General features: G+C 41.0%; 1 protein-coding gene across 3 annotated transcripts; it reads left to right on the forward strand.

Annotated features, from left to right (window-relative positions):
* Positions 1-221: 221 nt before the first annotated feature.
* Positions 222-11,919, forward strand: LOC131243525 (3-dehydroquinate synthase, chloroplastic). Of its 3 annotated transcripts, none has more exons than XR_009170113.1 (9): positions 222-727; positions 1,774-1,924; positions 2,008-2,175; positions 2,261-2,487; positions 2,617-2,740; positions 10,455-10,517; positions 10,948-11,091; positions 11,171-11,354; positions 11,540-11,919. XR_009170113.1 is itself a non-coding variant. In XM_058242938.1 (8 exons), exons 1-8 carry the CDS (start codon positions 381-383, stop codon positions 11,300-11,302), a joined length of 1,356 nt encoding a protein of 451 aa, XP_058098921.1. In that variant the 5' UTR covers positions 224-380; the 3' UTR covers positions 11,303-11,486. The 3 variants fall into 3 exon arrangements, 1 of the variants encoding a protein (XP_058098921.1); XR_009170112.1 differs by having other exon boundaries at positions 11,620-11,919; XM_058242938.1 differs by lacking the exon at positions 11,540-11,919 and having other exon boundaries at positions 224-727; positions 11,171-11,486.
* The last annotated feature ends 2,232 nt before the right edge of the window (positions 11,920-14,151 follow it).

Here is a 14,151-nt window from a genome sequence, read left to right on the forward strand (position 1 = left end):
TCACCACAACATTCTTATCAAGATACAGCCGACGGTATATTCATCATAAAGTGTGGCCCAGATAGCGACTCGATCATTCTGATTTTCACTGAAAGTGGTCTTCATTACTATATATATCTTTTTAATGGTTTGGATATCCTAAAAAATGGATGCTTGGCTGAAAATATTGGGCTGTATGAAAACTCAGCATGCACCGGGATGGATGTGATCATTTCTAGTCCCTCCACCCGCCCGCCCTCACCAACCACCACCATCATCCTACTTCTCCTCCTCCATAGCTACTACCCATGGCAGGAGTTGTAATTATAAAGAAGTAGAGACCCAAATCCACAAACCCAGCAGACCCTCTTCTCTCTCTCAAACCCTAACCATAGTAATCCATGGCTTCTTCTTCTTCCTCCTCTGCAATCTCTGCATCTCTCAGCTTCTCTTCCAAGCCTTCCTCCTCCTTCTTCATTCGCAGCTCCAATCTCCATTTCTCCTCCTTCAAATCCTCTGATTCGTTCCTCTCTCTCAAGAACCGGATCTGGACCCGTTCTGTCTCGAAATCCGACCGGAATCGGTTGAAAATCTCGGCGAATTCCGCTCAGATAATGGATCAGGAACAGAAGCAGCAAAAGAGCACGATCTCGAGGGTGTCGACGATCGTGGACGTTGATCTCGGGAACCGCAGCTACCCGATTTACATTGGATCCGGTCTGCTCCAAGAACCTGGTCTTCTTCAGAGGTACTATCGTATGAATTTTCTGTGAGAATTTTGTTCCTTGTGGTTTGATCCATCGAATAGATCCATGTTACATATGCTGTGATCTGGACTGTCCAACTTGTTTGAGTTTTCATCCATCAAATGTGGACCACTGATGGATTATTGTGTAATTTTGTTTCGGAAATTTTTTCCAGCAGTCATGGTTGAATTCTGTTGATTGGGCATTCATAGTGGGGCCCGCATGGTTGAATGACCGGATGATCAGGACCATCCGTCTGGTTATACCTATAGTGGTGGACCTGCTGGTCTAAAAGTCGTGTGGACCAGAATATCCTCAACAACTGAATTAATACCATTCAAATGGGCAGTTAAAAACCAAAAGGGAGCTATCTGCATTTTACAGGAAAGACTGTTGATTGGTTGATACAATTCCTGGTTCAATATGATTTTTTTGTTTCCCGGCCTATCCATTTTGGTTTCCACCAGATCAACTGTCTGGATTTCCAACCATGCAGCCAGGTGGGACCCATCCATGCACAGCGCAATTAACGAACCTTGAGTCTGTTTAATTTGAAATAACAACTTCATTTTGACCATCCATTTATTGGTCATTTTCTGGGCTCTAGTTAGGATAGTCTGATTGGTGTGACCTTCCATGGTGGGATCCATATGGAGACATAGGATGATGTTATATCTGTTCCTGGCCTAAGGTGGAAATAGAGCATATGCAATCAATAAAAATCAACTCCAAAAGAAAGGGTCATGATGTCAGGAAGCATGTTTTGAGAGCTGTGGGAATTTCAGAACTTCTTTCGATGATTTCTCATTCGTGCTAAGCAAAAAGTCTGATATTAGTTTGGGGTTTTCCTTCTTAAAGCGTACATGATTGATAAAAAGCAATTCCAAAAGAAAGGTCACTGTGGCGGGGAGCATGTTTTGAGAGTTTGGGAAATTTGAAATTGCGTTAGATGATTTCTTGTTTGTGGATTTATATATTGTGTTCTTCAATCATGCTAAGCAAAATAATCTGATATTTGTTTGGGGTTTTCTTTCTTAAAATTTCCCAGGCATGTTCACGGGAAGAAAGTTCTTGTGGTGACGAATACCACAGTTGCACCACTATACCTTGATAAAGTCATCAATGCTCTAACTCATGGAAACTCTAGCATTTCTGTTGAAGCTGTGATTTTACCAGATGGCGAGAAGTATAAGGAGATGGTTGGTATTTGAAATTTGTACTTCTCTCCCCCTCTTTCTGTTTACCATAGCAGACCTGAATATTTTCTATGAGGATTTTGTAGGGTACTCTAATGAAGGTCTTTGACAAGGCAATTGAGTCTCGGTTGGATCGTCGCTGTACATTTATTGCCCTTGGAGGCGGCGTTATTGGTGATATGTGTGGCTTTGCTGCAGCTGCATTTCTTCGTGGTGTCAATTTCATTCAGATCCCCACAACTCTCATGGCCCAGGTTCTGTGTTTGGCCATTAGATAGTTTTGCTCTACTATTTCTGAAATCCCTTCTACTGATATAACACTCAAGATACTTTCTTCAGGTGGATTCTTCTGTTGGAGGAAAAACGGGGATAAACCACCCTCTAGGGAAAAACTTGATTGGCGCTTTCTACCAACCCCAAAGCGTACTGATAGACACAGACACGTTAAATACATTGCCTGAGAGGGAACTAGCTTCAGGAATTTCTGAAGTTGTTAAGTATGGGCTTATCAGGGATGCTGAGTTTTTTGAGTGGCAAGAGAAGAATATGGATGCACTATTAGCAAGGTAGTTAACATTTTTTATTATCTTTTATTCTACTTTTTACAATTGTGAATTATGTTGTAACGATCTTTTGGGTAATTTCTGGATATTGTAGGTTGACTTTTCTTAATGATTATTGCATTTATAATTCAGGGACCCAAGCGCATTGGCGTATGCTATCAAGCGGTCTTGTGAAAACAAAGCTGAAGTTGTCTCCTTGGATGAGAGGGAAGGTGGAGTGAGGGCAACATTGAACTTGGGTCATACTTTTGGCCATGTAAGTTTCAAGTTTCCTTATTGGTTATTTTCTTTGATGCATGTATAAACGCGTGTTGCTATTTTATAAGCATTTGTGAGAAACCACCAGAGCTAAAAATTGATATCTGAATTTGTTGGTTTTGTCAGCATGCTGATCTTGGTAAAGTTTGTTCTTTATGTTGACTTGATAGTTATTAGGAGATTATGCATTTTTGACAAACTTGGACAAGGGAAGGTGATGGAACGAATTGAAGAACTTGTACTTAATTGAATAGATCTGAAAATATGTACCCAATTCTAGAGGCCAAATCATGCAACGGTTGCTACCAAATTAATATTCAAGCAGTATTGAAGGACCCTGGGTTGGTCCCAAATGACTCACAGAACAGAAAAATCATAACTTTCATTCATAAATTCAAGAGTACATGTAATTTATGGCCCAGTAGGCCTATATATAGGTTCTTATCCACCCCAGCAAGTTTCTTGACAGAAACCTCTGGAAGATTTTTATCTGGCTTACTATTGGTCCACATGTGACCTGAAATAACTTGATTAAAATCTTTCCAATGCATGCGAATAAAGAAAAAAGAATCCAGACTCAATAAGGAAGCTGTTTGGAAAGCTAAACTCTTGCTAGTCAAATAGGTCCGTATGGACTGTTGAGCTGTGCGGATTGTACAACACAACTAGGATTCTATGGCTTATTTGCACACACATTCACACACAGCTTATGAAGGAGTATGGTTGGACTAATAGGCCCCACAGTCCAACCGATTGGCATATAGAGCCATCCTATTGGATTCATGGCCCTGTGGTCCAATCAATTAGCATATAGAGCCAGATTTGTGGGCCCAACTCCATTTGGATGTCTGGTATGGACATGCCCAAGCCCAAATGGGGTTCACATTCGCCCTTCTTTGAAACAGATGTGATGTGTGCCTAGATGCACCTTTCACCCAAAACTTGGAAGAATTCAACCCCTGTCAAGTAAATGGAATGTACTCCTCGTATGGCTCTAGGTTGATGCACCTTCCTTGTTCTTGGTGTGCCCAATGGGGTAGGTAATGATACCGATGAAGTCGTGACAGACTAGAAGCAAAGCAAAGGTTATTGCATTTCCTTTCGATCTATGTAAAAGAGGCTTATTCTGCTGCAGTGTTTTCTAATTGCTGCTTTTATGGCTTGCCTTGCAGCCTGGTCTTCCCTGTGGAACAGTGCATGCTTCTTTTATGGATTTAGTTCATGTGTCTTACCCTTCACAGGAAATTGTTTGAGATGCTTACCTTGGTTAACTTGGGTAAGCTGTAAATACGTTGGTCAGTTGAGAACTATGGTGCAAGCACTCTCATGCAGTAACATGTCACTTACGACATTCAACTAGCATTACATTGACCCATCTTTACATCATTGTGGAGTGTACTGGGGTCATTGATTAGCTGCAACACCAATACAGACCTATAACACAGTGCGTGTGTTGCGTAAATAAAAGAAAGACAACGGTTGAAAGAAGAGAAAGCTTATTGGTAGAACATTAGGTTATGTTTGAATGCACAATTTGTTGGATTGGCACAGATAAATGGGCAAGGACTTGGAAGAAATTATTGCAGGGGCATTTTCACACTGGGCTTGAGTGGGGTCGCCTGTTGGATGCAGGGGCACACTTGGGGTGGGTGACCCATGCGATTTGGGGCCCACGGGGGAGGTCTCGTGTTCGAGACTCCTCACCGGGGGTGATTAATTCGCATTTCACACCGCGCTCGAGTGGGGTAGCTCGTGGGATGCGGGGACACCTTCGGGGTGGGCGGTCCATGTGATTTGGGGCCCACAAAGGGGGTTCGGCCGAGGTCCTAACCCATGAGATGTGGGGCCTGGGCTATGGGATAAATGGATTAATTCACCATGCTCTGACAGTTCGAGCTTTTAGAGTAAGTGGTTAATTGTCTTACGTCAGAAATTCAGATGGATTTATAGACATTAGACAACTTACACAAGCTCAATATACACCAAAGTGCAAAACACAGACTATAGGTGCATTTAAATTTCAAACACAAAATGCAGATTCATCGTCACCATCACCATCAAAGCCTTATCTGAACTAGCTGGGGTCTGCTACATGAATCCTTTTTTGCCATTCCACTCTATCAAGGTTCAAGGACCATATTTTGAGTAAAGCTATCAAATCTTTTTTTACTACTGCTACTCCTATCGCCTTCGACTTTGCTTTTGCCTTTTGTTTTTTTGTTTTTTTTTTTAAATTATATATATATATATATAAAGGTGACTGAACTTTTATTAAAAGAAGCACTGAGCCGTACAAAAGCTACAACTGAAGTAAAAATGAAAAATTACAATCCTTTAGCGATTTTATACAAGATGCCCAATCCACAACAAAAAACTTAGCCTTACAAAAAGCCTCCATTGTCGATCTAGATCCATTTTGAAAACATCTCCCATTTCTTTCCCCCCAAATTGCCCAGAGGGTGGTGATGAGGACATCACTTCATGTACACCTTTGCGTACATATCAGAGGAGGAGGCAGGCTGCACCAATTTCCCTATGGCTAGGCTAGTACCTGTGATCGTGATGAAGGCCCCATGTGTATATGCGAGCATCTGGAAGACCCCATACTGGAAAGATGCACATGAGCTGCTATATGGAGTGATCTAAATCGTTGGATTGGAGGGACGTGACAATCGGGCCGTTGGATCTCATGGATCACATAATCGGGCCATTCATCATGGATCATCCACATTAATTTTTAGATTTTATCATCTTTTAGGATTTAGTTTTGATTATTTTATGATTGGACACCTTTATGAGTGATTTTAGTAAATTCTCTTTAGAGTAGGGCCATTTTTATTAAAATTCATAAGACATGGTGTTATTTGTAATTTTTGAAACTTCTTGGAGCTATTGGGGGGGTTGCGGGGGGGCATTATTTTGAAAAAAAAAAAAAGAAGCTGTGTTTTCTCTTCTTAATGTGATTTGAAGAATACTTTATATGATTTGGAGCTTGGATGTAGTGTGATTCCATTCCCCATTCAACGGAGGTACGGGGTTTCCATCGATCATCTTCCTTCTCTATTCATTTTTATCCAAAGGAGGTCTTTTCCAAAAAACTTCACCTCTCCTTTTCCCTTCCTATCCAAGACTATTCAAATTATCTTTTTCTTCAACTTTTCACAATCCAATTTCAACCCCAACCGAAATCAACCATTGATGATCCAAAAATCCTAGCCAATGAACCACACGTTCGAGCCCCTAGGCTAACAGTATTGACGACCGTTCAATCATTTGATTTTCCTCTGCTTCCTCATTAAAACCCTTTAATTCCCCATCCATAATCCTACCTTAAACCCCAGATCCCCAATTTCCTAGATCTCCCTAATTTTCCTAAACCGAATTACTTTATGGACTCTTTCATTAAACCCTTCACCCAATTTGATTCCATGAACCCTAATTCCCATGTTTCCCTAATTTCCTAAAACCCTAATTTCACCCTAGGGTAGTATTAGGTTTTCTACTCTGAGATAGGCTTTCCCTATGTTAATTGGATGTCCCTACATCCATTAGATCCTTGTTTCCTTTGCTTAATGATCTTGCATAACGATGCTTAGTAACTTAGGCTAGGATTGTGAATGATCTTTTTTGGTTTTCTTTGATATTTGTGATGATTATAGCAAGTGTTATGTTTTTTTTGTTAATTACTTTAGTCTTGCTACTTGATCTCACCAATATTTAAGTTCATGCATCAGTCCTGCATCAGGTGGCCAACAAAACCAAATAGCACTTGTCTCCCAAACTCCACACTGTGCCAAGCTAAAAAGAGATCTCCAATTGAACTTACCATCACCCATGGCACTTTATATAGCCTAACGAAGCCACTCCACACCCTCTGCGCTGTTGTGCAGTGAATAAAAAGATAATCAACTGATTCCACATCTGCCATACACGTCACACACACGTTAGTGAGCACCAATGATCTTCTTTGATGGTTGTCAATGTGTCAGCACCCTCTTCCTTCTGACCAGCCAACTGAAAGCCTCAACTTCATGGGAGCACCATGGTGCTACACGTGAGTCAAGTATGCACAAGACTCATCCCCAGGCTGAGACCGGAGTATATCGTAAAAGGACCTGACAGAAAAGCGACCCGACCTATCCTTCAACAAGACCATCCTGTCCCGATCATCTCTCACACTCCTAAAGCCTTGGACTTGACCAACACTCTCCTAAAAGGTGCAGGTGTGCAGTCCTTGGCCTCTGATAAACATAGCCAAACCATCTTAGTCTACTTTTCCTCATCTTATTACCTATTGGGACTACTATGTTCTACTAAATGTGTTTATTTCTAATTTATCCATCCTTGTCTTGCCACTCATCCATTTCAACATCCTCATTTTAGCTATATTCATCCTATGAACATGTTGTTCCTTCGACTGCTCAACTCTGACCATAAAGCATGGCTGGTCATAGCTATCCTATGAAATCTCTCCCTCAATTTGATTGGTAAGTGGCGATCATGTAAAACTCTGGACGTACATCTTTACTTCATCCACGCAGCTCTAATTCTATGATCAACGTCCTTCTCAAAATCTTTGTTTTCATGCATTATTGACCCAAGATATCAAAAGTGGTCATTTTGGGGTTCTTCTTGGTCATCAATCTTAATTAATTCCTCGTTTCTGTTCCTACTATTGCTAAAATTGCATGTTTTGTTCTGGCCAATTTTAAAACCTTTGGATTCTAAAGCATACCTTCATAGTATTAGCTTTGCCTCCCTTGTCTTGTTAATGGTGATTATGTCATCTACAAACACATACACCACGGGACCTCTTCTTGTAGATGTTTTGTTAAATCGTCCATAAGCAATCCAAAAAGATAGGGACTCAATGTCGACCCTTGGTGTAGGCCTACTGTAATTGGAAATTCACTAGTCTCTCCACTAGTGCTCCTTGCATTAGTTACCTCTCCCTCGTACATGTCCTCTACCATTTCACCATATTCTCTTAAGACTCTTTCCCAACACCTACTAGATTATCTCTCCAGGGACCCCTATCATATGCTCTCTCTAAGTCAATAAAGACTACGTGGAGATCCTTTCTCCTCTCCTTGAACTCTTCCATCAACTGTCCATGTAAGAAAGTAGCATTGATGATTGACCTCCTTGGCAAAATCCGAGCTGATTTATAATACATTTGTCTCATATCTTAATTTTGCTCAATAACTCTCCCAAAGTCTCATAATATGACTAATAAATTTATTCTCACAATAGTTAGTGCAGCTCGTTTGACTCCCCTCCCCAGCATTACCACGTGGTTGTGTGCATCCGTAGGGAATAGTCTCGCCTCAAATATGGGGCGGGGACACCCTGTGTTGTGAAAAAAACAAGAAGAGTTGGTGCAGCTCTGTCTCATTTATTCACGCAAAATGGTACCATGGTAATTTTCCTCCATTCATCTGAATTTTCTTCGTTCTTAAATTCCACCACCTTGTTCATTTGCACCTATTAACTTACACTCCCTGTTTTCTATCTTTTGATCAATACCAAAGGGGGCTGCATCTCCATCTCCGTCTCCATCTGTACGAGCCTGGCCCAGGCTTTTGATGGGTCAAATCCCATAAGCCCGAGCCCATCTATAGATATTTATTCGAGGCCCGAGCTCAATCCCGACCCTAGACCAAGCCCGCCCCTATGTGGTACTCATTTACATTTAATGGCTATTAAATTGCTATTAAGTGCATAGTTCTAAAGCTCACTGACTTGACTTGAAACTTGGCTGAGTCAACTTGACTCGGTGAGATTTTGAGCCGAATCATCATGAAACTCAAATCTGATGGGGACTCAGCCGGGTCACAGCAAGACTCATCGAGTCAACTCATTCTAACCCGGGCTGAGCCAGTCGTCTCATCAGATTTTTTAATTTGTAAAAGGGAAAAAGTACATGGTCAGGATTTGAACCCACACCCTCTCTTGGAGAGGCAAGAGCACTATACCACTGAGCTATGCAGGAATTGCTCCTTCACTCTCTTATTTTATAATAGTTATATAAAGAATAATTAATAAAATATTTCTTACTCTTCCTACTATTTTTAATTTATAGTTATTAACTACCGAGTTGAGTCAGGTTGAGTCTTTGAGTTGACCCAACCCAACCCTACCTGAATGAACTTGGAGTCGAGTTTTCGGGCTTTTAAACTATGATTAAATGGATTGAAATGACTATTAAATGGATGGTTAGAGGTAAAACAGTGAGTGTCCAGATTAGAAGGGAAAATCAGATGGTTAGAATAATCTTATCAGTTAAAATTTTTCTGTTTTGCTTGATCCATAGTTGGATCACCAGTCTAGATGGTTTAGATTTCTGTACACCTATGGCACGCGTACATTTGAAGCATCATCACCATTCCAACACGGGAGTCAGACCCCACAAATAGCTTTTGGTTTTCAATAGTCAGATAGGACCAGTATACCTTGCAACTTGGTGTTGTTGTAGGAAGAGTGTGGAACATTCAAGCTTTGTGGGGCCTGCTGTGATGTTTTTCTGACCTCCACTCAGTGGGCCACACCACTGGAAAAACATAAATCACAACCAAAATCTCTAAATTCATGCCATGTGACCCACCTGAATTTTGAATTAGTCTTTGTTTTGCGATGACTGCTTGTAATGTTGGAGCTCACTTGATGAACGGTTGGATGGAATATAAACAACACAGCAGGCCCAAAGAAGGTTCATATGGTGGCCGTCTCCATCACTATTCTTCCCTCTGGTGTTGCCCGCTTAAGTTCCGGATTGCCCTGATTATTGGTCTCAGGCCCTAACATGAGGTGCCACAACTGATGGATGGAGTGGGCGTTACGCAAACATCATAGAGGCCTATAGAGTTTTGGGTGTCGCTCATATCCTAGATATACCTCTGTATTATAGAGATTCCAAAGTGGGCCATGCCTGAAAGGTTGACAGGCAGCCCCATTGACAACCCTAGTGTAAACTTTGCACTTTGAAAAATGGACCATTGCTCCATTTTTCCACTGAACCTCTTTTTACCATCAATTTTCTAGCCACTAATGCAGCGGCTAAAATAGGCCAGTTATAATTTCTTTTATCTATAGGTTCTTCGCATCATCACCAAATCAATGGTCCTAATTGTTGTTGAAATGCAGCACGTGTCACTGTCGAGGATCGAAATCCATTTTGGAGTACTGTATCAATCACCACCAAAACTAGGTCGTATCGCACGGCATTGGTCCATTTCTGGCTGATAAAGCTGTATCATTTATGATTGCCATACTGGTTATGGACAATACTTCAAACCTTGCTCACTGTAGATGCTATTGACTAGGAAGTAGCAAGCATCCCTGGCAAACCTTAAAAATCCCATTTCTGATGTAGTCTTGGAATGTGAAATTGATCTGCAGCTTCTTTTGAATCATTGAACGTCTCTAATTGTAGTAATAGCAATACTTAATAGTTCTCTTTTTTAATTATAGGGTGTATAAATCATGAATTTACTTCTTGTTTCTTTCATATCTCAATCATCATTCAATTGATTAAATCATTACAATTTCACTTCTTTGTTGTTCCCTATTCTTTAATATGAATTGGGGCTCTTGAAACATTGGTTCTTGTTAATAGTGTACTTCCCTCATGTTGTAGTTTTAGAGCATTTGGGTGGTCTGTGGCCACTTGCATGTAGGCGTGTGATTCTCATGTTGTTGGATGTCTTTTTCAGGCTATAGAAACTGGTTCTGGATATGGTCAGTGGCTCCATGGAGAAGCGGTTGCAGCTGGCATGGTATTCCTTCTGCTGCTCTTTCATTCCATCTTTTTTCCTTCTTTTTTCTTTTTGAAGTGGTCCTGAGGCCACTGTCATAAAAAAGATCTTGGGTCCTGCTCTTCCTGCATGTACCAATGTGTACAAGATCCTTGGTACATCATGTGGGCCCCACTGTATATTTGCTGTGGCTGAAAATGAGGCCAGTCTGGTCATTAGGTGGGCCACGTGTGCATGTCAAAACGGATTGTCTGTCAAATTCTATTCGATCACCCTTTGGGCAATGTGATGACTGAACTGGCCTGAATCTTGGGCCATAAAACATTCGCGATGGGGCATCTGATGAATGGCCCGGAGATTCGGATTTTGACATCTCACTCTTGCTAGTAGTAGCCTTCACATTTTCTTTCTTAATGGCTAGTTGAAGAAGCTATAATCAATGAATTGACAGGTCATGGCCGTTGACATGTCATACCGCCTTGGCTGGATTGATGAGTCAATTGTAAAGCGGGTCTTTAGTATTTTACAGCATGCAAAGCTCCCAACTACCCCACCCGACATCATGACTGTGGAGAAGTTCAAGGCAATCATGGCGGTAAGAAGAAAAGCCATCCTGCATCTGCAACTTGAAACTCATTTCTATCCTCATGTTTGCTTGAAAATCTGAAACGCAGGTTGACAAAAAGGTAGCCGATGGACTTTTGAGGCTTATCCTTCTGAAAGGGTCCCTTGGCAATTGTGTTTTCACTGGAGATTATGATTGGAAGGCCCTTGATGAAACCCTTCATGCCTTCTGCAAGAGTTGATTGGTCCTGGCATGATGTGCATTAGTTTCTACCTGTTTTTCCGTATGGCAGGGTATGTACCAGCATTCCTTCCCCTGCATTTGTTTGGATGGCTAAGGCTATTAGATTCTGAAAAAGCAAGCTCATTTTGAAGCCTTCTTTATTTTGATATTCTGTACACTAAGTAGGTCTAATACTCTGCACTCTATCATTATTTTTGTGTGTGTACATATGCTTCTCCATCCATCGAAATAAAAGGTAGCAATGTAAGAGAGCGTGGATGAGTATGCATTGGAGTGCATATGAACTTTGAATAACTCCATTGCACTGGTTTTCAGTGAAGCCTGATATTTCCAATCTCCTGGCCTCCATCCTTCACCTGTTTGTGAGTGTGCCAATCTCGAGGCTTTGACGAGGAGAAAAGTATGTGCCAGATTAAAGGACCTGATGTAGTGGTACAGGTTTGGAGTTATCCCTTTTCATTTTGCTGTTGCTGGCAATGGATTGTCATCGAGGAAAAAAAGAAAAGAAAAGAAAGATAATTGGTCAGATGCTGAATCGGAAAATGTCCACTTTTTGTATGCCTAATGCCTAGGAATGCACAATGAGTATGATCTCTAGTGATGGTCCATTGATGATGAATGGTGTGGGATAACATCAGGTTGGTCTTTATCCAAAAGCCCCTAGGGACGATGCTGATGTTCATCTTAGCATGTCTGTTGCAGTAAAAAAAGATGAAGAATTCTGTTGCAGTAGAAAAAGAAAGAAAGAAGGAAAGAAAGAAAATCATGGACACAGCCATTTGAGAAGTTTGTATTCCCGTTGCCGGAGTTGAGTGTGTGATCCTGGCTTGCTTATAAGGTGGCCCATGACATTATTCATATAATCCCAACCACCTGAATTGCCGCCTTTAGCCCCTGTATCCCATGCGTCAGTGAATTTGAAATTTGGGTATGCACTCAGAAGTTACTCTCATTAGTAACATGGTACGTAGGCATTTTCAGTTTCTGCAAGTGGGCCATGGTTCCATGATCCATAGCATTTATTCTATGGGCTCATCATGGATTAACCATGGCCTGAAAGTTTCTCTGACTGATATCCTAGCCAATCCTATGTTTGTCATTTTTTACACTTAATTCCTGTTTGGAATACTGGATTAAATGGTATGGAACTAGGATCCTTACTATTGCTCGGGTGGTAGACTCTCAGGAGTTTCAACACCCGGTCAAGGGTTCCAGTATCCATAGGTGGTGAAATTCCACCTAGGCATGAGTGTGTGGGTGTGTGTGTGTGCGTGTGTAAAAAATAAAAATAAAAATGGTATGGAACTTCATTAGATGGAATTAACACTATTGTTGTACAATGATTGCATGTCCGGAAATATTATGGTATTTTGACTGTCTAGCCCCATGTTTGGAATTAAATTCAAACCTGTATTCAATGGACCATGGAACTATAATCAACAGACCAGATTACACAACTGATATAGGTCACCTGTATACATACACAACTCAATTGTTGCATGTAAATGGCATCATAAAACACATGCATCAACGTAGGCCTGGATGTAGTGGATTTGGAAATCCACCAGAAATCCTGCAGTATCTTCTCTTTGGAGTGGATCATATGATACTGGATTAATCCGATCCTTCCCTAAGTTTTCAAAGGCTGGATGGAATTTGCATCGAACCAAATGCAATTTCCTGCCACCTAATCTCACCTAATCCCACATTCCAAGTAGGCTCTAAAGTACCTTGTCCTTCACTTCAAATGTTCTCTGAAAATCCAAAGGTATTTTCACTGGGGAAACTAATTGCATAGGCATAATCATCAAAAAGCTGCTCCTATTACCAGGGGTTTAATATTATTATTATTATTATTTAAATTTTAACACATCCCTACACACACCATAGTGGGATTTCACCACCTACGAGTACTCGAACCCTTGATTTGGTGTTGAAACTCTTGTGAGTCTACCACCGGAGCAAGAGTAAGGATTTTGAGAGAGATTTCTATGGTGGTGGTGGATGACCCATGCACAACTTTTCCTATATTGGTAATGACTAGAGCTTTATATCTAGCTTGTTTTTAAGTCTACATCCTAACATTAGCCAGCAATACAAATGTACGGAGTGGATGTTGCAGATTCATTATGGTAGCTCTGCAAAGACTTTATCCTAAGGCTCCATAATGCTATACCTTTAATGTGGCTCCACACAATGCAGGCTAATCCTATAAATGAGTTGAAATGACAAAAATGCCTTTAATTTAAAGTGGTATGCAAAGAAAAAAGGAAAGCTCTATTCCCTCCCAACGACTAATTGCAAGGACAGAAATGTCCGAAAGCTACTTGCATGATATTAATATATAACATAAAAGTATAGATATGAATATAGAGCAGCAGGTATGGCACGTCCACATGCAACAATGCGAATAAAATCATCCGACGCTGCCATTGCTATTAGACATTCCTTGCACAGTGACAACAGGCTGGCTAGCATGAGCATGCACAATGCTTATGGATGGGTTGCTTGCATGTAGATTGGTAGGGCTCTACACGTAGGTGGGGCTTACTAACCTAGTTGCTCTACCTATCATTCCCAATGTTTTAGTCCATTATGCTTGATGGGGCCGCCCATGTATGATGAGCGGCTCACATTTCAGATCAATAACCTTAGGACCCACCTATATGAACTCAAGGCATGAGGACAAAATCATATAATCTTCACTTACGCAAGAAAGAAGTGTAGTGTCCTCAACATCTCACCTACAAAGTCTCATAATATATACTCATCTATCTGCATGTCTACCCATCCATAGTAAGTAGAGCTGTACATACAGATGTACCTAGGGCTGTAAATGGCCGCGTT

The sequence above is a fragment of the Magnolia sinica genome, chromosome 4, assembly GCF_029962835.1.
Source record: "Magnolia sinica isolate HGM2019 chromosome 4, MsV1, whole genome shotgun sequence".
Lineage (NCBI taxonomy): Eukaryota > Viridiplantae > Streptophyta > Magnoliopsida > Magnoliales > Magnoliaceae > Magnolia > Magnolia sinica.